Below are 23,270 nucleotides of genomic sequence, written 5' to 3'. Positions count from 1 at the left end.
AATTGCTTCACAGCTCCAGGGTCCCAGGTTCGATACCGGCTTGAGTCACTGTCTGTGCGGAGTCTGCACATCCTCCCCGTGTGCGTGTGGGTTTCCTCCGGGTGCTCCGGTTTCCTCCCACAGTCCAAAGATGTGTAGGTTGGGTGGATTGGCCATGATAAATTGCCGTTAGTGTCCAAAATTGCCCTTGGTGTTGGGTGGGGTTAGTGGGTTATGGGGATCGGGTGGAGGTGTTGACCTTGGGTAGGGTGCTCTTTCCAAGAGCCGGTGCAGACTCGATGGGCCGAATGGCCTCCTTCTGCACTGTAAATTCTATGATATTCTATGAATACATATAGACCTACAATAAAAAAACTTAAAACATTAATAAATGTACTTTATTACAGAACAATAAATACATATCTAATCTATACCATAGAACAACATTGTCTCTGTCTGATAGTAATTGATTGTTCCCTTAAATGTCAGCCATCTCCTGGGGAAACCAGCCCTTTAATTGGGAACATTGGGAAAGAGACCATCCTTTCAGCCAAACAAATAAATGTGTCAAGTTGAGGGAACAAAGGATGTCAATGTCTTTGAGAGAGAGAGAGAGACCTGGGCCAAGCTTTGCAGAGTCTGCACCCTCCCTGGATTCACTTCCTGTCCCTTCAGTTGCTGCAAGTGACCAATTGAAGGTGGGAATGAGAAAAGAAATGGAAAGGAGAGAAAAGAAAGTGTTTGACTCACAGATGTTGGAGACAGGAGGGAGTTTCAGTCTGTGTGAAGCTCGCCCTCGCAAAGGGTGAGATTGGCTGGGGAAGCGGGGAGTCCTTCCGGTTTCCAATTCCTCTCATTGGTTAACACCACAGTGGAAAGGTCAGGGGGGGAGTGGGCTCCCCACGCACATGCGCACCTGGCGCTCACCCCTTGCACATGCGCAGTCCCGGGCGCGGGAGGGGAAAGATCACCGAGCGGCTTCTGGCTCTGGCCGGAGCTGTGAGCGGATTGTCTGGAAACCTTGTCTCGAGGGGGGGGGGGGGGGAGGGGAAACAAAGCGGGGCCGGGGCTCCCGTGTCCGCGCGCCAGGTCTGCACACTGCAGGGCGACGTCACCGCGGAGCAGGATGGTTCCTATTGGTTGTTTCGGCCGGGCACCTTTGTGACGACACAGTGACTCAGAGAGGCGTTCCCAGCGCACTGTTCGGAGCAATATCACTGGTTACAGAGACAAAGCAGTGCGGATTGGACAAGAGATGGAGGTCTGACCCCACCCAGCACCTGGCTCAGGGTCGCCTCATTGTCTACATTATGGGGGCTACCCAATGGGGACTCCTGGAGGACCGGAAGGGCGTTGGTCCTCCTGCGAATCAGAGCTCAGGTTTTGTGGCAATGGCGACAGCGAACTTCCTCTGTTGTGTGAATGAAGATTGAGCTTCACACAGACTAAAACGTCTCCTTGTCTCCAACATCTGTGAGTAAAAAACACTTTCCTTTCTCCCCCTTTCCATTTAGTTTCTCATTCTGACCTTCAGTTGGTGACTTGCAGCAACTGAAGGGAAAGGAAGTGAATCCAGTCCGTGTATTACACATTTTTAGTCCAGTAATATGGACAGGTATCTGTCTGGCAGCCTGCAGTAAGATTTTCAGGTCTGTGTGTCCAGGACAGGAAGCAGTGAGCAGAGATCTGTCAATCAGCCTGAATCAGCACCTTCAGGAGAATTGGGACGGTGAATGTTTGATGCAGCAGAGTGAGAATGGAGGGAGAGTGTGTGGGATGGAGACTTACAGCTTTGGGGAGAATGAGAGAGGAAAGAAACTAGAATTTTCTGTTCTGAATTTCTATCCTGTACTGACAGTGATAATTTTTGCAAACTCCTTTTATAGGATATCAGAAGGAGAGGATTTACAGACACACATCTCAAACCAAACGTCACATCAAAAATTGAATGACTGTCAGATTATCAGAACCTCAGAAGGTCTATTCTGTCTGCTTCAAATTATATTAAGCATCAACGTGGAGGAAAAGCATCAAGACAAACAGACAATCGAGTGGGAATGTTCCAGTGCACTGACTGTGGAAAAAGCTTTAAGTAGTCACCCTGGCTGAAAAAAACTAATACCATCCACAGCGGGGAAAGAACATAAATTTGTGGACGAAACTTCATCTGATCGTCGATCCTGTGGAGAAATATGGATACCAACACCATGGAGAAACCGTGCAAATGTGGGGACTGTGGGAAAGAATTTCAGAACCAATCTGCACTGGAAACTCATCGACGAAGTCACACTGGGGAGAAGCCATTCACCTGCTCAGAGTGTGGGAAAGGTTTCAGTCATTCATCCCACCTCGGGGCACATCAGGTCGTTCACAACAGGGAGAGACCATTCACGTGCACTGAGTGTGGGAAGGGATTCACTCATTCTTCCCATCTGGTGGCACACCAGCGGATTCACACTAGGGAGAGGCCATTCACCTGCCCTGAGTGTGGGAAGGGATTCACTCAGTCATCCCATCTAGTGTCACACCAGATAGTTCATAATGGGGAGAGGCCGTTCACCTGCTCTCAGTGTGGGAAGGGATTCACTCAGTCATCTGACCTTGTGGCACATCAGATAGTTCATAATGGGGAGAGGCCATTCACCTGCTCTGAGTGTGGGAAGGGATTCACTCAGACATCTGACCTAGTGGCACACCAACAGGTTCACAGAAGTGAGAGGCCGTTCACCTGTCCTGAGTGTGGGAAGGGATTCATGCAGTCGACTGATCTCATAGCTCACCAGCTAGGTCACGGCAGGGAGCGGCCGTTCACCTGCTCGGAGTGTGGGAAGGGATTCACTCAATCATCCCATCTAGTGGCACACCAGCAAGTTCACACTGGGGAGAGGCCATTCACCTGTCCCGAGTGTGGGAAGGGATTCATGCAGTCATCCGACCTCGTAGCTCACCAGGTAGGTCACACCAGAGAAAGGCCATTCTCCTGTCCTGAGTGTGGGAAGGGATTCATGCAGTCATCCGACCTCCTAGCTCACCAGGTAGGTCACACCAGAGAAAGGCCATTCTCCTGTCCTGAGTGTGGGAAGGGATTCATGCAGTCATCCGATCTTGTAGCACACCAGGAAATTCACACCAGGGAGAAACCGATCACCTGCACTGAGTGTGGGAAAGGATTCAGTCAGTCATCCGACCTCGTAGCTCACCAGGTAGTTCACACCAGGGAGAGGCCGTTCACCTGCTTGGAGTGTGGGAAGGGATTCAGTCAGTCATCCGACCTCGTAGCTCACCAAATAGTTCACACCAGGGAGAGGCCGTTCACCTGCTTGGAGTGTGGGAAGGGATTCACTCAATCGTCCCACCTCGTGACACACCAGCAGGTTCACAGCAAGGAGCGGCCATTCACCTGCCCCGAGTGTGGGAAGGGATTCACACTATCATCCCACCTTGTTGCACACCAGCAGGTTCACAGCAAGGAGCGGCCATTCACCTGCTCCGAGTGTGGGAAGGGATTCACTCAATCATCCCACCTCATGACACACCAGCAGGTTCACACTGGGGAGAAGCCATTCACCTGCTCTGAATGTGGGAAGGGATTCAGTCATTCATCTCACCTTGTAGCACACCAGGTAGTTCACAGCCGGGAGAGGCCTTTCACCTGCTCTGTGTGTGGGAAGGGATTCACTCAACCATCGCACCTAGTGACACACCAGCTAATTCATACGAGAGAGAGGCCGTTCACCTGCACTCAGTGTGGGAAGCGATTCAGTCAGTCATCCCACCTCAGGGCACACCAGATAGTTCACACCAGGGAGAAGCCCTTCACCTGTTCTGAGTGTGGGAAGGGATTCATTCAATCATCGCACCTAATGGCACACCAGATAGTTCACACCAGGGAGAGGCCGTTCATCTGCTCGGAGTGTGGGAAGGGATTCACTCAATCATCCCACCTCGTGACACACCAACAGGTTCACAGCAGGGAGCGGCCATTCACCTGCTCTGAGTGTGGGAAGGGATTCACTCAGTCAGCCCATCTAATGGCACACCAGATAGTTCACACCAGGGAGAGGCCGTTCACCTGCACTGAGTGTGGGAAGGGATTCACTCAGTCATTCTACCTGCTGATGCACCAACGCGTTCACACTGGGAAATTCTATTCACCAGTTCTGAATGTGGCGAGTGAGGCACTCAGTCGTCCCATCTGCAGAAACCCCAGCGAGTTTACACTGGTGAGAGGCCATTCATTTGCTCCATGTGTGGGGATGGATTCACTCCTACATTTGCTCTTTCATCCCACCTGCAGGTACACCAGCGAGTTCACACCGGGGAGTGGCTATTCACCTGCTTTTGGCCTGGGAAGAGATTCACTCAGTCTTCCAAACACTGGACAAACCAGTGAGATCACAGCAGGGAGAGACCATTCATCTCCTTTGAGAGTGGGAAGGGATTCACTCAGTTGATCAACCTGCTGTGACACCAGCAGGTTCACCCTGAAGTGGTCTGTTAACCTGCTCCATGTGTGGGAAAGAATTCACTGTCATGCAATCTGTGGCCACACTGTGTTGACACCAAGGAGAGGCCAATCACCTGATCTGAGTGCAGGAAAAGTATCCACCAATCATTCATCCTATTGACACACCAACAGCTTCACACCGATTAGAGACCTTAGATGCTCCGACTGACAGTGTTAACTCTCTCAATCGCAGTTTAATATATACATATTTTGTTTTAGTTACAGAGCCCCTCCTAAATTGTTCGTTTGTTTTAATCAAGAAGAGTATAAAGAATCACTTATTGATAAAGACTGGAGTGGGGTCAGGAGGTATATACCTGTAATGTTTCACCCGTGAATAAATCTGTCCCAAGTACAGATCAGCTGCAGTTTCTTCCTTCACCATGAGGCTGTCAGGATTATAACATGGAAACCGAGAATGCTTGTCTAAATGGTGAAGGTTGGAAAACAACATTTCAGACAGAATCTCAAAATCCCAGTAGTTTTTGTGAGAAATGACTGAAGCAAGTGGAAATTGTCAGGGTCTGATTACCCGCTGCTGTTCTCGGAGTCTGAGCCATACAACCAGTGGAAGAATGAAGTGGAGATGTGGACAAGGGTTACGTCTCCACCAAGGAGGAAACAAGGTCTGGCCTCGGCATTCTCACTTCCTAACAAAAGGAAAATCAGAAACAAAGTATTTTGGGAGCTGGGTGCCCGTCAGTGGGGCCCTGATTAAGTTTTGAATCTTCTATTCGGGTTCATTGAAGAGATTGACAATTAAGATGATCTATTGCAGGGCTTCCCAAACTTCCATCCACGGAACCCCTTTGACCTCCCAAGAGTACTGACAAAACCCCTGAGAAACATTCTTACTGTGTTGAAGAGTTAAACCACAAAAAAAATTGTTTTCGCACAATATGTACAAATATAGAAAAAAAAAATTCATAGAAGTTCTTTCTATCTCTTATATGTATACATTTTATTTTATTCCTATTAAAAAAGGTATCTTTTGCCATTTTTAACGCTTCCTACTCCTTTGGTTCAACTGGAGAGTCTTGCTGGAGTCCTGGGTTCTCATATTGGACACACACACTCATTTCTCATTTACACTCACTCCTCTCACACACACTCCTCTCTGACATACACTCACTTTCATCTCTCTCACAAACTCCTCTCACAGACTCGTCTCTCTCATACAAACACACATCTCTGTCACACACACACACCTCTCACATACACTCACTTTCATCACCCACTCCCTCGAGGCACCACTCCCTCTCTCAGGTCCAGCTCCCTCTTGCAGGCCCCACTCTCGCCATCGCTCCACTATCCGTGCTCACCCTGATCTCGAAATATTAACTTGGTGCTGTTTCCTGTGCATCCAATCAGAGGCAGCAGTCTGGAGAAGACAGCCTCAGATTGACGAGCGAGAAACAGCATGAAACGCAAGCTGCATAAATCAGCCTGGCCTGCCGCGGAACCCTGGAAGCCAGTTTAGGATCCTTTGGCAGGTTTTGAATCAGGTTGAAAGCATCTTTAGCAGTTCTGGCGAACGCAACAAAAGGACAGGATTGGAATAGCGCTAATGAGTGAATGAACCCCAGGAATGACCGGGTGTCAAGAGTGTCATTCTGAGTACAGAGTGTTCTTGCAAGTATTTCTCCTATGTAATTGTTTTACTGGTGTCTGATGAGGACTGAGCATGTTCTGGCTTTGGGCAGGCTTATTCAGTCTGTAAGAGGTGACATGTAAGCAAGACCTGTTTTACGACTGCTCCTGTTTTCATTCTTATTACTGTCTTCATGTTATTACTGTCTGCTGAGTTACTGTCATTGTTAAACTTCATTATTTACTGATATAAAGAAGTTCCTTTTAAACAACACATTCGACTAGCTTATTTCTTGGCTCAAGTTACCACACTGGGGAACAATTAACCTGTTTCCGGTCTGACTCAAAATATCATCGAGATAAACTTCTCAAAGCAGAAAATCAGGCAGCGAAATTCTCTGGTCCCCCAGCCGCGTGTTTCATGGTCGCATGTCGTTCGCTGGTGACGGGTTTCTATCTTCCCGCTGCTTGCCAATGGGATTTCCCATTGAAACCACCCCATGCCGCCGCAAAGCCCTGCTGGGAATGTGCTGCCAGCTGGCACAGTGAATCCCGACGACCGGACAATTGGGCCAAGATCTTCGAAATGACACAGGGAATTCTGAGGCTGAAGGTGGTGATCACGCTGAAGAAATTGGACCAGTCACAAGGAGCTTTATGGGCCAGTGTGTGTTTGTCATTGACTCATTCAACTGTGCTGTGTTAGACAGTGGCTGCACCTCACCAGTCGCTGACTCATTCAACTGTGCTGTGTTAGACAGTGGCTGCACCTCACCAGTCGCTGACTCATTCAACTGTGCTGTGTTAGACAGTGACTGAACCTCACCAGTCACTGACTCATTCAACTGTGCTGTGTTAGACAGTGGCTGCACCTCACCAGTCGCTGACTCATTCAACTGTGCTGTGTTCGACAGTGGCTGCACCTCACCAGTCGCTGACTCATTCAACTGTGCTGTGTTAGACAGTGGCTGCACCTCACCAGTCGCTGACTCATTCAACTGTGCTGTGTTAGACAGTGACTGAACCTCACCAGTCACTGACTCATTCAACTATGCTGTGTTAGACAGTGGCTGCACCTCACCAGTCGCTGACTCATTCAACTTTGCTGTGTTAGACAGTGGCTGCACCTCACCAGTCGCTGACTCATTCAACTGTGCTGTGTTAGACAGTGACTGAACCTCAGCAGTCACTGACTCATTCAACTGTGCTGTGTTAGACGGTGGCTGCATCTCAACAGAATGGGGATCAGACTGGTGAAAATGCTACGCAGATTCCCCTTGGAGTGAAGATCGATACTGGGTTGGGAAGTATTAAAGCTCTCCTTGTTTTGCTTTGGTGATGTCAACACATTGAAGTCACTCAGAAAGAGTGGTGATTCCATGCAAAATAGCTGGAGGCAGCCAATTTATGGGGACTGGTGTCGTCTCCAGTGAGATATCCTCACTGCTGAGCAAACCTTCCATAAAAAGGCACAAATACAGCTGGACATGGAGCAGGGTAAAGTAATTGTTTTTGGAAAGTCAGTGGATGTGCAGGACATTACCGTAACCCCTAAACAATCTCTGATGTTTCTGATCAGTGTTTGACAAGGATTAATGGCGTTGGGTGGTAAGAATCAGAGAGAAAGCAAGAAAACGGTTTTAAAGTTACAGACAATTTGCTCACCCTTTTTATCAAAGATTAAATATCCTGCCTCAAGATGCGGGGATAGTTGATGAAGAGTTTACGAGGCTCAGAAGAGATTAGTGGAAAGTGTGAAATGTGTAAAAAGTATCAGAGGATGCCGTCACATCCCATTGTAAACCTTCCCTCAGCACGTAACTTTGAGGAGGGAGTTGTCGTGGATCTAAAGGTGTGGGACACAAAGACAGAAATATTTTCACTCTACACTTTATAGACATGGTAACCTGATTTAGTCTTTCTCCAATAATTCGTGGCAAGGGCAAAAGGGTGATTCTAGACCAAGTTGTGGAGAAATGGACAGGGACTGGACCTGGGGCACCAACTAAGTTTCTGACTGATGACGGAGGGGAATTTGCGGGTGAGGAGTTTCGAGACGCGTGTGAAAACATGAACACCGCAGCTGAACGTCCTTTCAGCTACCGGGCAGCACAAGTGGCTAGCACTGTGGCTTCAAAGCGCCAGGGTCCCACGTTCAATTCCCCGCTGGGTCACTGTCCTTGCGGAGTCTGCACGTTCTCCCCGTGTCTGCGTGGGTTTCCTCCGGGTGCTCCAGTTTCCTCCCACAGTCCAAAGACGTGCAGGTTTGGTGGATTGGCCGTGATAAATTGCCCTTAGTGACCAAAGATTAGGAGGGGTGATTGGGTTACGAGGATAGGGTGGAAGTGAGGGCTTAAGTGGGTCGGTGCAGACTCGATGGGCCGAATGGCCTCCTTCTGCACTGTATGTTCTACGGACTCTGTGAAAGGAATCACACGGTCATCGATGAAATGCTGCAGGAAATCTGAGCTGATCAGTCAAACTGCAAGTCAATTGGTCTCTGGGAAAAATCCCAAAAGACCCTGTGTGCCGGGCGACAGCCCTCGTGCTTTCGAAGGGACAACAATTAGTTCCATTTTTAGTCATCAATTATCAGATTGTTTCACAAAAGGAGATGTTTGAACGAAGAAACTATTGGGGATCCGAGAAGAGGGAAGTCTTATAATGTAATGATTTGTGCAAACCAAGGAAAATCATGTTTTTAATCTTCTTCGATTTGTTTTGAAATACTATTTATGTGAATTGTTCGGAACCATTAATGTTTAAAGAGAAATTCGAACACCGAGTAATGAACTGGAATAATGTCACAAGATTCCACATTTTTAACCAAAATCAAACTTTTCTGTTTATTTAAAACAAAAGAAAATTGGAAATCTAGCACAAGAAACTTATCACAACAGGATAGAAATATTTGTGCTGTAAACTCAGTTCTACTTTTTTTTTTAAAGAATATTTTATTGAAAATTTTTGGTCAACCATCACAGTACATTGTGTATTCTTTACACAATAATATAACAGTATAAATAACAATGACCTGTTTTATAAACAAAGAATAAATAATATATAACAAAAACTAAAACTAAATGGCAACTGCCTTGTCTCAGATAAACACTCTCCAAAAATATGGTTTAACAATCCAATATGCAATTATTTATAGCAACGACCTATACATATTATACATATATATTAACAACCCTGAGAGTCCTTCTGGTTCCTCCCCCAACCCCCCCCCCCTCCCCCCTGGGCTGCTGCTGCTGCCTTCTTCTTTTCCATTCCCTCTATCTTTCTGTGAGGTATTCGACGAACGGTTGCCACCGCCTGGTGAGCCCTTGAGCCGATCCCCTTAGGATGAACTTAATCCGCTCTAGCTTTATAAACCCTGCCATGTCATTTATCCAGGTCTCCACCCCCGGGGGCTTGGCTTCCTTCCACATCAACAGTATCCTGCGCCGGGCTACGAGGGACGCAAAGGCCAAAACATGGGCCTCTCTCGCCTCCTGCACTCCCGGCTCTTGTGCAACCCCAAATATAGCCAACCCCCAGCTTGGTTCAACCTGGACCCCCACTACTTTCGAAAGCACCTTTGTCACCCCCACCCAGAACCCCTGTAGTGCCGGACATGACCAGAACATGTGGGTGTGATTCGCTGGGCTTCTCGAGCATCTCGCACACCTATCCTCTATCCCAAAAAATGTACTGAGCCGTGCTCCAGTCATATGCGCCCAGTGTAACACCTTAAATTGAATCAGGCTTAGCCTGGCACACGAGGACGATGAGTTTACCCTACTTAGGGCATCCGCCCACAGCCCCTCCTCAATCTCCTCCCCCAGCTCTTCTTCCCATTTCCCTTTCAGCTCAACTACCATAATCTCCCCCTCGTCCCTCATTTCCCTATATATATCTGACACCTTACCGTCCCCCACCCATGTCTTTGAGATTACTCTGTCCTGCACCTCATGCGTCGGGAGCTGCGGGAATTCCCTCACCTGCTGCCTCGCAAAAGCCCTCAGTTGCATATACCGGAATGCATTCCCTTGGGACAACCCATATTTCTCGGTCAGCGCTCCCAGACTTGCAAACTTCCAATCCACAAACAGATCTTTCAGTTGCGTTACTCCTGCTCTTTGCCATATTCCAAATCCCCCATCCATTCTCCCCGGGGCAAACCTATGGTTGTTTCTTATCGGGGACCCCACCAAGGCTCCCGTCTTTCCCCTATGCCGTCTCCACTGTCCCCAAATTTTCAAAGTCGCCACCACCACCGGGCTTGTGGTGTATTTCTTCGGTGAGAACGGCAATGGGGCCGTCACCATAGCTTGTAGGCTAGTCCCCCTACAGGACGCCCTCTCCAATCTCTTCCACGCCGCTCCCTCCTCTTCCCCCATCCACTTACTCACCATTGAGATATTGGCGGCTCAGTAGTACTCACTTAGGCTCGGTAGTGCCAGCCCCCCCCTATCCCTACTACGCTGTAAGAATCCCTTCCTCACTCTCGGGGTCTTCCCGGCCCACACAAAACTCATGATACTCTTTTTGATCCTTTTGAAAAAAGCCTTCGTGATCACCACCGGGAGGCACTGAACCACAAAGAGGAATCTCGGGAGGACTACCATTTTAACTGCCTGCACCCTCCCTGCCAGTGACAGGGATACCATGTCCCATCTCTTGAAGTCCTCCTCCATTTGTTCCACCAATCGCGTTAAATTTAACCTATGCAATGTACCCCAATTCTTGGCTATCTGGATCCCCAAGTAACGAAAGTCCCTTGTTACCTTCCTCAGCGGAAAGTCCTCTATTTCTCTGCTCTGCTCCCCTGGATGCACCACAAACAACTCACTTTTCCCCATGTTCAGTTTATATCCTGAGAATTCTCCAAACTCCCGAAGTGTCCGCATTATCTCTGGCATCCCCTCCGCCGGGTCCGCTACATATAACAACAAATCATCCGCATACAGAGATACCCGGTGTTCTTCTCCTCCTCTAAGTACTCCCCTCCACTTCTTGGAACCCCTCAATGCTATTGCCAGGGGCTCAATCGCCAGTGCAAACAGTAATGGGGACAGAGGGCATCCCTGCCTTGTCCCTCTATGGAGCCGAAAGTATGCAGATCCCCGTCCATTCGTGACCACACTCGCCACTGGGGCCCTATACAACAGCTGCACCCATCCAACATACTCATCTCCAAAACCAAATCTCCTCAGCACCTCCCACAGATAATCCCACTCCACTCTATCAAATGCTTTCTCGGCATCCATCGCCACCACTATCTCCGCTTCCCCCTCTGGTGGGGGCATCATCATTACCCCTAGCAGCCTCCGTATATTCGTATTCAGCTGTCTCCCCTTCACAAACCCAGTTTGGTCCTCATGGACCACCCTCGGGACACAATCCTCTATCCTCATTGCCATTACCTTGGCCAGAATCTTAGCGTCTACATTTAGGAGGGAAATAGGTCTATAGGACCCGCATTGCAGCGGGTCCTTTTCCTTCTTTAGGAGAAGCGATATCGTTGCCTCAGGCATAGTCGGGGGCAGCTGTCCCCTTTCCTTTGCCTCATTAAAGGTCCTCATCAGTAGCGGGGCGAGCAAGTCCACATATTTCCTGTAAAATTCAACTGGGAATCCATCCGGTCCCGGAGCCTTCCCCGCCTGCATGCTCCTAATTCCTTTCACTACTTCCTCTATTTCAATCTGTGCTCCCAGTCCCACCCTTTCCTGCTCCTCCACCTTGGGAAATTCCAGCCGGTCCAGAAAGCCCATCATTCTCTCCCTCCCATCCGGGGGTTGAGCTTCGTATAATTTTTTATAAAGTGCCTTGAACACTCCATTCACTCTCTCCGCTCCCCGCTCCATCTCTCCTTCCTCATCCCTCACTCCCCCTATTTCCCTCGCTGCTCCCCTTTTCCTCAATTGGTGGGCCAGCAACCTGCTCGCCTTCTCCCCATATTCGTACTGTACACCCTGTGCCTTCCTCCACTGTGCCTCTGCAGTACCCGTTGTCAGCAAGTCAAATTCTACGTTTAGCCTTTGCCTTTCCCTGTACAGTCCCTCCTCCGGTGCCTCCGCATATTGCCTGTCCACCCTCAGAAGGTCTTGCAGCAACCGCTCCCGTTCCCTACTCTCCTGCTTTCCTTTATGTGCCCTTATTGATATCAGCTCCCCTCTAACCACTGCCTTCAGCGCCTCCCAGACCACTCCCACCTGGACCTCCCCATTGTCATTGAGTTCCAAGTACTTTTCAATGCACCCCCTCACCCTTAGACACACCCCCTCATCTGCCATTAGTCCCATGTCCATTCTCAGTTCTACTTTTTAACTTTACCCCCTTGTATGTAACAATATCTTTAAACTTCATTCATTTCTGTTCCCAGGACCATCCCAAAGGTATGTGAAAACTCTCCAGAATTCACTTCAATTCTCCTCAGTATCCCAGCTATTCCCCAAGCTCCAAGATTTTATGGGGATCCTTCCATTAGCTTTCGACTGAACAACCCTCCAACTTTCCTTTCAGACCTCAAAATTGTTGACTCCTCAGTCGAAGTGTGAGTTTCACTCCCTTCCTCCTGAGGGATTTAAACATTAGGAACACCCCTGATTCCTCTTTGCCCTCTAGGTTCCTGCTCCCACAGCCGGTTCGCAGCTCCTGCTCCCACAGCTGGTTCACAGCTCCTGCTCCCACAGCTGGTTCACAGCTCCTGCTCCCACAGCTGGTTCACAGCTCCTGCTCCCACAGCTGGTTCACAGCTCCTGCTCCCACAGCTGGTTCACAGCTCCTGCTCCCACAGCTGGTTCACAGCTCCTGCTCCCACAGCTGGTTCACAGCTCCTGCTCCCACAGCTGGTTCACAGCTCCTGCTCCCACAGCTGGTTCACAGCTCCTGCTCCCACAGCTGGTTCACAGCTCCTGCTCCCACAGCTGGTTCGCAGCTCCTGCTCCCACAGCTGGTTCGCAGCTCCTGCTCCCACAGCTGGTTCGCAGCTCCTGCTCCCACAGCTGGTTCACAGCTCCTGCTCCCACAGCTGGTTCGCAGCTCCTGCTCCCACAGCTGGTTCACAGCTCCTGCTCCCACAGCTGGTTCACAGCTCCTGCTCCCACAGCTGGTTCACAGCTCCAGCTCCCACAGCCGGTTCACAGCTCCTGCTCCCACAGCTGGTTCACAGCTCCTGCTCCCACAGCTGGTTCACAGCTCCTGCTCCCACAGCTGGCTGCTTCCAAGCTAACTGCAGACTGCCTGCTTTCTGTGAGAAACACCCAGAATTCCAAACAAGGATCCACTCTGAATGACTTATCCCCACGGTAACACAGACTCGTTGGGATGTCCAACAGATGTTCAAATTAATCGACTTTCCGCTTCAAACCCAAACCTTTCGACCCTGAGGTCTGCACAGAGACAGGACAGTAATTGTCAGACCCGATGTCTCCAGGTCTCCAGCTAAAGGAGCCCAGCTGCCCTTTTACAGAACTTACCCTTCCAGCTTTGACTTCTTCAGTCAACATGGGCCACACTTTGTGATTGCGAATTCCCGGAGGGTGTTTTTATCTGAACCAGAACCCAGGGTTTCCATTAATCTTACATTTAAAAAATTCAATTCCCAAACTATAAGTTATATTTCTAAAACATGAATTCAGAAACTAGATATTCTCAACATATTCCCCAGGAAGAAATGAAAATGTATCACCCTCGTAATATCCCATTCGGAATATTACCAGTTACAACGTGCTGTAGATCTTACCAACAGCCGTGATTTTATTGAGTGGTGGAGCAGGCTCGAAGGGCCGAATGGCCGACTCCTACTCCGATGTTTCCCAGTGTTTACATATCGGATAACCTGGAAAATCCATAATAATCCCTCCATTGTCCCCTTCACATTCACCAGTCTATCTTGCTGACAGCACACTGCTGAATTCCATGTCCAGGAATCACCGTCCACTGAAGATGGAAACATTGCTGCTGCTGTGTGTTCTGAAAGTTTTCTTCTTCCAATAATTAATGTCTAAAGTTCCCTCTGCGAGAGGAGAGTCCTCGTTGCTGCTCAGATGGGAGGTTTCAAGTTCAGTTTTGAAAACAGTCTGTTCAGAGTTCACCTTTTGAACTTTATTTTCTTCCATGTGTGTAGTTTCCCCATTGTTTCGATCCAAAGGGAATGTCCCGGTCAATCCCACATTTAAACTCTCTTCTTCTGGCTCAGTTGTAGGCGGAGCCTCATTTTCCAGTTCATTTCCCAGACTCCAACATTTTGGATTGTCTTTTGGAGCCAGCAAGTTCAAAATGGCTTCTTTTTACGTCAATGGTCAAACTCATCTTCAGCCAATTTTAAGAATGTCATTCAAATGTTTGTTAATGTTCAGGAAAAAACAATTCTGATATTCCTGTTTGGAGCAAATGGGATCTTGGGCTTCAGAAATCGAGGGATTGAGAACAAAAGCAGGAAGGTTCTGCTGAACCTTTCTAAAGCTCTGGTTAGGTCACAACTAGAATATTGAGTCCAGTTCTGGATCCCTCCCAGACAGCACTGTGGGTGTTACCGGGGTGTCACCGACACCACACAGACTGCAGCAGTTCAAAAAGGTGCCTCACCCACCACCTTCCAAAGCGGCAATTAGGGACGGACAACAAATGCTGGGGGGAGGTACACAGTGAGTGGTAATGACCTGGGACTCGCTGCCCGTGAGGATGGTGGAAGCAGACACCCTGAACAATTTCAAAATGAAATTTGGATGGGCACTTGAGGGAAATGGGACTGACCGGTTTGCTCCACAGAGAGCCAGCATGGGATCAATGGGCTGAATGGCCTCCTTCCCTTCCCGAATGGCCCTGTGGTCTGAAGAGAACAATTTCAGCTGCTCCGGTCTCTCCAACTAACTGAAGTCCCTCATCCCTGGTGCCGTTCTCGTAAATCTCCTCAGCCCCCTCACTGAGTCCAGCAGAGAGAAACCCTCTGACCCTCCCACTTCACCAAGTGTCAGAATGGACATGGTTCAGTCCTGGGTGTGAGTAACAGCAGCAATAACAGCAGAGCCCAACCCCTGTCATCACTTGTGAACTCGCTGGTAGCTGCGCAGGGTGGATAACAGGGAAAAACCTTCCAACACACACAGCAGATGAACGGCCTGATATTTACTGATTTATTGATTCACTGATTTATTGATTCACTGATTTATTGATTCACTGATTTATTGTTTTAATGATTTATTGGTGCCTTTAAGAATTGATGCAGTACATTTCTTAATTCAGTGCAGACAGTGAATGGAATATCCACCAGGCTAATGTGGAAAAATAGTAATTGTTTCAGATAATAAATAAGAATTGCGATGCAGGAAGCTAACATTGTTTCATGAAAAGTTGTATCAAAGCCCCTTGTAATTAATAAACCATTGTTCCTCAACACAATCTGGAATGAACAGCCTTCGCAACAGCAACATTTAGTAACAAAAATGTATCACAGCCTTAACAGCAACATTTAGTAATAAAAATGTATCAAAGCCTCAGCAACATTTAGTAATAAAAATGTATCAAAGCCTTAGCAACAGCAAGGTTGTGGCGGGGGCACGTAGACATTTAATTAATATGATGGACATTAGTAAATCTTAAGAATTGACCAATGCTTGGATAACAAATCATTTTCTAAGTGATAGACAGTTATTTGAATAAATCAGGAAGCTTCAGCTGAGAAGTAGAAACCAATGAGAGTAAATGAGGGATTAGACCATTAATCAGGATTTTGTTAAGAATAAGGCTTCATGATTAAAGCTTTGTTCTGAACTTGTGCTTGAAGAAATTCTGAACCACCTATGGATTTTATAATATTTTCTTGTGTTTTCGTTTAACTCTCTTTATTATGTTTTGATGTATTATTGGGTCTAAGTTTTGATTTAGTTTTTTAATTTAAGAAAATCAAGGTGAATGATTAGCAAATAAAGTTGTATTTTTAGACACCTCAAAGCAACTGGACCTGTGAATCTTACGTGAAGATTAAATAAGAGATCGTATCACAGCCTCTTCCCAATGTGAACCTGCTGGTGTTTGAGCAGGTAGGTTGACCGAGTGAATCCCTTTCCACACTCTGAGCAGGTGAACGGCTTCTCCTTACTGTGAGTGCGTTGATGTGTCAGCCGGGTGGATGAATCGCTGAATCTCTTCCCACACACTGAGCAGGTGAATGGTCTCTCCCCAGTGTGAACTCGCTGGTGTGTCACCAGGTTGGATGACTTGGAGAATCTTTCCCCACAGTCCGAGCAGGTGAACGGCCTCTCCCCGGTGTGGACTCGCAGGTGTACCCGCAAGTTGGATAACTCACTGAATCCCTTCCCACACTGGGAGCAGGTGAAGGGCCTCTCCCCAGTGTGGACTCGCTGGTGTGTCTGCAGGTTGGACAACTGAGTGAATCCTGTCCCACACACAGAGCAGGTGAAGGGCCTCTCCCCGGTGTGGACTCGCTGGTGTCTCCGCAGGTTATACAACTGAAGGAATCCCTTCCCACACTCAGAGCAGGGAAACGGCCTCTTGCCAGTGTGGTCGCGCTGGTGTGTCTGCAGGTTAGATGCCCGAGTGAATCCCTTCCCACATTGAGAACAGGTGAACGGCTTCTCCTTGATATGAGTTCGCTGGTGTGTCCGCAGGCTGGATGAGTGCTTGAATCCCTTTCCACACCGAGAGCAGGTGAACGGCCTCTCCCCAGTGTGAACTCGCTGGTGTGCCCGCAGGTTGGATAACCGAATGAATCCCATCTCACACTGAGAGCAGGTGAACGGCCTCTCCCCAGTGTGACTGCGTCGATGAGCTTCCAGTCGTGATGGGGCTCTGAATCCCTTCCCACAGTCTCCACCTTTCCACGGTTTCTTCATGGTGTGGGTGTCCTTGTGTCTCTCCAGGTTCACCGCCCAGTTGAGGCCTCGTCCACACACAGAACACGTGTACGGTCTCTCCCCGCTGTGAATGGTGTGATGTTTTTTCAGGCTGTGCAACTGGTTAAAGCTCTTTCCACAGTCAGTGCTCTGGAACACTCTCACTCGGGTGTGTGTGTCTCGGTGCTTTTCCAGTCACACTGATGTTTAAAGCTTTCTGAAGCAGACAGAACAGACAAACATTTCTCCTTCTAGATTTAAAGGCCGATGATATTCCAGTCCCGATGAATTGAGCGACGCTGTCGGATGTTGACATGAAGTTTGCTTTGAGATTTCTGTCTGTAAATTCTCACCTTCTGAGATCCTGTAAAAGGAGTTTACAAAATCATCACTGTCAGTACAGGATAGAAATTCAGAACAGACAATTCTAGTTTCTGTGAACATTCGATCCTCTCTCCTTCCCAAAAGTCACCCAACACTTAATCCACCCAATATATACCCTCCCAATTCTTGTTAAGGTACGATTTAATTTGACCAACAGATCCATGGTCACTGTTTCATGTCCGAGACAGAAAGACCTTAAAATCTTTGTCCAGGCTGCTTGTATTCTCCATTTGTATCAATAGCAAAGTCGCCATAGTCCCAGATGACCATAGGCTGCTTTCCCCTTTGCGGGGGAGAGCTGCCTGGTGGTGATTTAATCTGACCATCACCACACCTCAGGTGAGGGTATGTTGAGAAAGTGGGCCTTCATCAATAACCTCAGCCAGTACGGGAATTGAACCCACGCTGTTGGCGTCGCTCTGCATCTCGAACCAACTGTCCAGTCATCTGAGCTAAAGCGGGCCCAGTGTATATAACTGAACTGATAATGAGCAATATACTGAACCCTATGTGGGAGGAGGATGTGAGAAATCTGGAACTGACAGACAATCTAAATGATGTATGGGAAGGCAAATTATTTCAAAGTGAAATTGGAGGGAAATAACCTGAGGGAAATAAACTTTCAGGGGAACAGCGATATGGAGAGGGGAGGGTGTGTTGCAGTGTTTTTTTTTTAATGTTTTGAATTAAGGGGTAATTTAGCGTGGCAAGTCCTACCCTGCACATTTTTGGGTTGTGGGGGTGAAACCCACACAGACACGGGGAGAATGTGCAAACTCCACACGGACAGTGACCCTGGGCCGGGATCGAACCTGGGTCTTCGGCACAGTGCTAGCCACTGCGCATGGTGCAGTGGTATTATCACTGGCTCAGTAATCCAGAGATCCAGGATAATGTTCTGGGGATAAAAGCAAATTACTGCAGATGCTGGAATCTGAAACAAAAACAGAAAATACTGGCCAATCGCAGCAGGTCTGACAGCATCTGTGGGGAGAGAAGGGAGCTAACGTTTCGAGTCTGGATGACTCTTTGTCACAGCAGATGCTTTGTAAATGCTCTGGGGACCAGGGTTCGAATCCCACCACAGCAGATGGTGCAATTTGAATTCAGTAAAAGTCTGGAATTAACAGTCTGATGATGACCATGGAACCATTGCCGCTTGTCGTAAAAACCCAACTGGTTCGCTCATGTCAGTCAGGGAAGGAAATCTGCCGTCCTTACCTGGCCCGGCCTACATGTGACCCCAGATCCACAGCAATACATTGAAACATGCATAGAAAATAGAAGCAGGAGGAGGCCATTCGGCCCTTCAAGCCTGCTCCGCCATTCCTTTTTTAAAAAGTATATTTTATTCAGACATTTTCATTCAAAAGAAGAAAAATCACACAGCATTATAGATAACCAACACCCATTCCCCTCCCACTGCTCCCCACTATCACCCCCTTCCTGGAATATGCAGAATCAATCATACAGGGGCTGGTTTAGCACAGTGGGCTAAACAGCTGGCTTGTAATGCAGAACAAGGCCAGCAGTGTGGGTTCAATTCCCGTACCAGCCTCCCCGAACAGGTGCCAGAATGTGGCAACTAGGGGCTTTTCACAGTAACTTCACTGAAGCCTACTTGTGACAATAAGCGATTATTATTATATAAATACTAATAAATACGACCTCCAGCCAGCAGGTGGCAGTAAAGAACAACTACATGGCACTGTTACGTGGAGAGTCTCGAGATAGTCGCTGTAGTGGATAGTCACATTTGCAATAGCTCACAGATAATTTAATAATAGTAATATAGTAGTTGGTAGATTTTGATAGTTTTCTTATTGTTATCTGACCAACATTATTGTTTAACAATAAACATTCAACTAGTCACAAACTAGACGTTCTGTGGTGCACTAATTCCCTGCGGCCAAGAACCAGAACGTAACACTTCCCCTATCCTGCCTTCCCCATTTGAACCCCCTTCCTTCCACCACACCCCATTTTGCTGACCCCCCCAATCCTCCTTAAAGAAGTCAATGAGCGGCTTCCATCTCCGAGCGAACCCATCAACCGACCCCCTTAGGATTAACTTGACCTTCTCCAGCCTCAGGAACTTTGCCAGGTCACTCACCCACACCCCCGCTTTCGGAGGCTCCGAGTCTCTCCACCCAAGTAAGATCCGTCTCTGGGCTCTCAGGGAGGCAAAGGCCAAGACATCGGCCTCTCTCTCGCCCCCTGGCCTCCCGCCACCTTGAATATCGCTCCCTCTGGACTCGGGGCCACCTTCACCCCCCAGCCCCTCGGACATTATGTCCACAAACCCCTGCCAGAACCCCTTCAGCTTTGGGCAAGCCCAAAACATGTGGACCTGAATCGCGGCCCTCCCCGCGCACTGCCCTCACCAGCAGAGGCCCGAGGTACCCCCCCGAAACCATTTATAGAACTTCACCGGAGACTTGTCCGGCCCCGGGGTCTTCCCTGCCAGCATCGCTCCCATATTCTCCATCACCTCCCTCAGTCTGACTGAAGCCTCCAATCCCTGCACCAACCCCTCGTGCACCCTGGGAAATTCCAGCCCATCCAGGAAGCGCCGCATCTACCTTCTCCCCTCCTACGGCCAGGGGCTCCGACTCATATAATCTCCTATAAAACGCCTCAAACATGCCATTCACCCCCTCTGGGTTAAACACCATCGTACCCATCTCGTCCTTCACTCTGCCAATCCCCCTCGGCGCCTCTTGCTTCCTCAACTGGTGGGCCCTCATCCTATGGGCCCTCATCCGACTTGCCTTCTCACCATATTCATGTACTGTCCGTGGTCAGAGACAATCGGCGAATACTCCGAGTCGTCCACCCCCGGCAGCAACGCCTTGTCCATCACAAGAAAGTCAATCCCGGGGTACTCCCGGTGCACACGGGAGAAATATGAAAACTCCTTCACCCTCGGCCTCCCAAACCTCCACGGGTCCACCCCACCCCGATGTGCTCCACGGACCCCTCCAGCTCCTTCCCCACTACCGGCACCTTCACCGACCTTGGGATCAACCGTTCCAAACCCGGCTCAATAACAGTGTTAAAATCCCCCCCCACTCCCCTACCCCCATGGTCAGCCAGTGAGAATCTTCCCCAGCACCCCCCTCATGAAATCTACATCATCCCAATTTGGGGCACAAACGTTTACCAGGATCACCGGCATCCCCTCCAGCTTCCCACTCACCATTATGAGCCCACCCCCTCCCCTGAATCTGCCACAATGTTCCCCACCTCGAACGCCACCCGCTTGTTCACCAGCACCTCCACCCCCCTTCTTCATATCCAGTCCCGACTGGAACACCTGCCCCACCCATCCTTTCCTCACCCTTGTCCACTCCCCTATCTTTAAGTGCGTGTCCTGCAGGAAGGTCACGTCCCCCTTTAGACTTTTTAGATGCCCTCTTTAAGAAGGGGGGACCGTTTGACCGGCCCATTCAGCCCCTTCACGTTCAGCGTGACCAGCCCCCCCCCCCCCCTCCCCTGCCAATCAGCCATACCCGTTTTTGGGCCAGCCCCTGGCCCGTGACCCTCCAGGCCCACCCACGGATGTCCATCGTCATTGATCCTTTTACAGCTGCGCCACTTCAACTGCACCCTTGTCAGCAACACTCAACCCCAGCCTCCTCCTCCCCAAACAAACATCAACCCCAGCCTCCCCTCTCCCAAACAAAACATCAACCCCATCCTCCCCCTCTCCCAAACAAAACATCAACCCAATCCTCCTCCCCCAAACAAACATCAACCCCATCCTCCTCCCCACCCAAAAACAAAACATCAACCCCATCCTCCTCCCCCCAAACAAACATCAACCCCATCCTCCCCCTCCCAAACAAAACATCAACCCCATCCTCCTCCCCCAAACAAACATCAACCCCATCCTCCTCCCCCAAACAAACATCAACACCAGCCTCCCCCTCTCCCAAACAAAACATAAACCCCATCCTCCTCCCCCAAACAAACATCAACACCATCCTCCTCCCCCCAAACAAACATCAACCCCATCTCCTCCCCCAAACAAAACATCAACTCCATCCTCCCCCCCAAACAAACATCAACCCCATCCTCCCCCTCCGAAACAAACATCAACCCCATCCTCCCCCCCAAACAAAACATCAACTCCATCCTCCCCCTCCGAAACAAACATCAACCCCATCCTCCCCCCCAAACAAAACATCAACCCCATCCTCCCCCTCTCGCCTACCTCCTGACAACCCCCACTGCACTCCCGTTAACTAGCCCGCCCAGCTAGCATGGTGGCCCCCGCCCAAGGCCTCCAACCTCCCTACCCCCTCAATTACCCTCCCTCCGTCCACCCTCCCCCAACAAGCAGTAAAAGGTGCACTCGCCCTCGATGTTTCCCCATGAAAGGGCTGCCCTCCAGAAACCCCACCATCAAAACAAAAGAAACACTTCAAAGGGAAACATTTTCCAGAAAACAAACAAAGAAACACTCACACAAACTCCTCCAGAGTTCAATGTCCTCACTCTCCTCCCAGTCCATTGTCCCTCATGCGCTCCATCGCCTCTTCTGTCTCGCCAAAATAGTACTCACACTTCTGGAAAGTCACCCAGCGGCGGGCCAGGGACAACACTCCGAACTTCACCCCCTTCTTGAAGAGGGCAGCCTTGACCCGATTAAACCCGGCCCTCCTCTTCGCCAGTTCTACACCCAAGTGCTGATACACCCGCAGCTCGTTCGCTTCCCAGGTACACCTCCCAGTCTGCCTCGCCCACTAAAGGATCTTCTCCTTATCCAGAAAGTGGTGCAACTGCACCACCATCGCCCTTGGCAGCTCGCACGCTCCTCATCCGCTCCCTGTGCGCTCGGTCGACCTCCACAGGCCGATCAAAGGCCCCTTCCCCCATCAACTTCTCCAACATCTTCGCCCCTTACCCGACGGTCTCCGCACCTTCGATGCCTTTGGGCATCCCCACCATCCTCAGATTTTGCCTTCTGGAGCCATTCTCCAGATCCTCCACCTTCTCCATCAGCCTCTTTTGGGTCTCCTGTATCACCCCCACCTCGGACACCGACGAGGCCAACTGCTCCTCCTGCCCTCCCCCCCCCTCCTCCTCCCTCCACCACCTCCTCCACTTTCTGGATCTCCCGACCCTGGGACTCCAACCTCTGTCCCACTCTCTCGATCCCGATTTGGTTAGTTTCACCACTTTGTCCAGGTCTTCCAGGGTCTCCTTCCTCTGCTGGCTGAACCTTGTGTTGAAAAACTCCACTCGCTGCTCCGTTAACCACTGGGTGGGCAGAACAGTCTCCTTGCCCTCTGCCACCATATCCTGTGGCGCACCACGAAGACTCTCCTGTTCCTGCAGCTCTTTCCTTCTCGCTCCACTCCTAGTACATGGACCCATCCACCAGCCACACCAGAGGAGTGACACCTTCTACAGACACTCCTGTACCTCTTGCCATCAAAATCTTGCCTTTCGGGCAAGGAAGAGACCAAAACATATCGCCCTGAGCGGAGCCACCAAATGTGCGACCGCTCACTCGATGGGCACCACGTGAAGTACCCTGCTCCACCATTCATTATGATCATGGCTTATCATCAAGTTCAATACCCTGAGCCAGCCGTTCCTCCATATCGCTTCATCCCTTTAGCCCCAAGTGTTATATCAAATTCCTCTTGAAATTACACAACGTTTTGGCCTCAACGACGTTCTGTGGTAGCGAATTCCACAGATTCCCCACTCTCTGGGTGAAGAAATTTCTCCTTCTCTCAGTCCGAAAAGGTTTACCCCTTATCCTCAATCTATCATCCTTAGATCTGGACTCCCCCACCATCGGGAACATTCTATCTGAATCTACCCTGTCGAATCCTGCTAGAATTTTGTAAGTTTCTATGAGATCCCCTCTCACTCTTCTAAACTCCAATGAATTTAATCCTAACCGACTTAGTCTCTCCTCGTAGGACAGTCCCGCCATCCCAGGAATCAGC

At 49.4% G+C, this 23,270-nt stretch overlaps 3 protein-coding genes across 5 annotated transcripts in view; 1 reads left to right on the top strand and 2 right to left on the bottom strand.

Annotated features, from left to right (window-relative positions):
- The window catches only part of LOC140421880 (uncharacterized), a 41,898-nt gene that overhangs the window by 7,078 nt on the left and 11,550 nt on the right, over positions 1 to 23,270 (bottom strand). For 2 of the 3 annotated variants that reach the window (XM_072506845.1, XM_072506842.1), the window contains exon 1: positions 730 to 1,018. The exons of the other annotated variant lie outside the window; for it this stretch is intronic. The gene's annotated coding sequence lies outside the window, so the exon portion shown is untranslated. Of the gene's footprint in view, positions 1 to 729; positions 1,019 to 23,270 lie in introns of those variants that run through there. 3 annotated transcript variants of the gene reach the window in all.
- Positions 1,033 to 6,350, top strand: LOC140421875 (uncharacterized). The gene is made up of 2 exons (XM_072506835.1): positions 1,033 to 1,452; positions 1,866 to 6,350. Exon 2 carries the CDS (start codon positions 2,172 to 2,174, stop codon positions 4,431 to 4,433), a length of 2,262 nt encoding a protein of 753 aa, XP_072362936.1. The 5' UTR covers positions 1,033 to 1,452; positions 1,866 to 2,171; the 3' UTR covers positions 4,434 to 6,350.
- LOC140417939 (uncharacterized) overlaps positions 15,217 to 23,270 on the bottom strand; it is a 60,469-nt gene continuing 52,415 nt past the window's right edge. The window contains exons 3-5 of the mRNA XM_072501372.1: positions 22,446 to 22,669; positions 17,274 to 17,284; positions 15,217 to 17,112 (exon numbers count right to left, since the gene is read on the bottom strand). Of these exons, the coding sequence (XP_072357473.1) occupies positions 16,066 to 17,112; positions 17,274 to 17,284; positions 22,446 to 22,669 (1,282 nt within the window). The 3' untranslated portion in view covers positions 15,217 to 16,065. The remainder of the gene's footprint in view (positions 17,113 to 17,273; positions 17,285 to 22,445; positions 22,670 to 23,270) is intronic.

Source organism: Scyliorhinus torazame, chromosome 5, assembly GCF_047496885.1.
Source record: "Scyliorhinus torazame isolate Kashiwa2021f chromosome 5, sScyTor2.1, whole genome shotgun sequence".
Classification (NCBI taxonomy): Eukaryota; Metazoa; Chordata; class Chondrichthyes; order Carcharhiniformes; family Scyliorhinidae; genus Scyliorhinus; species Scyliorhinus torazame.
The sequence above is the reverse complement of the archived record's forward strand: the minus strand, read 5'-3'. Positions and strand labels throughout refer to the sequence as shown.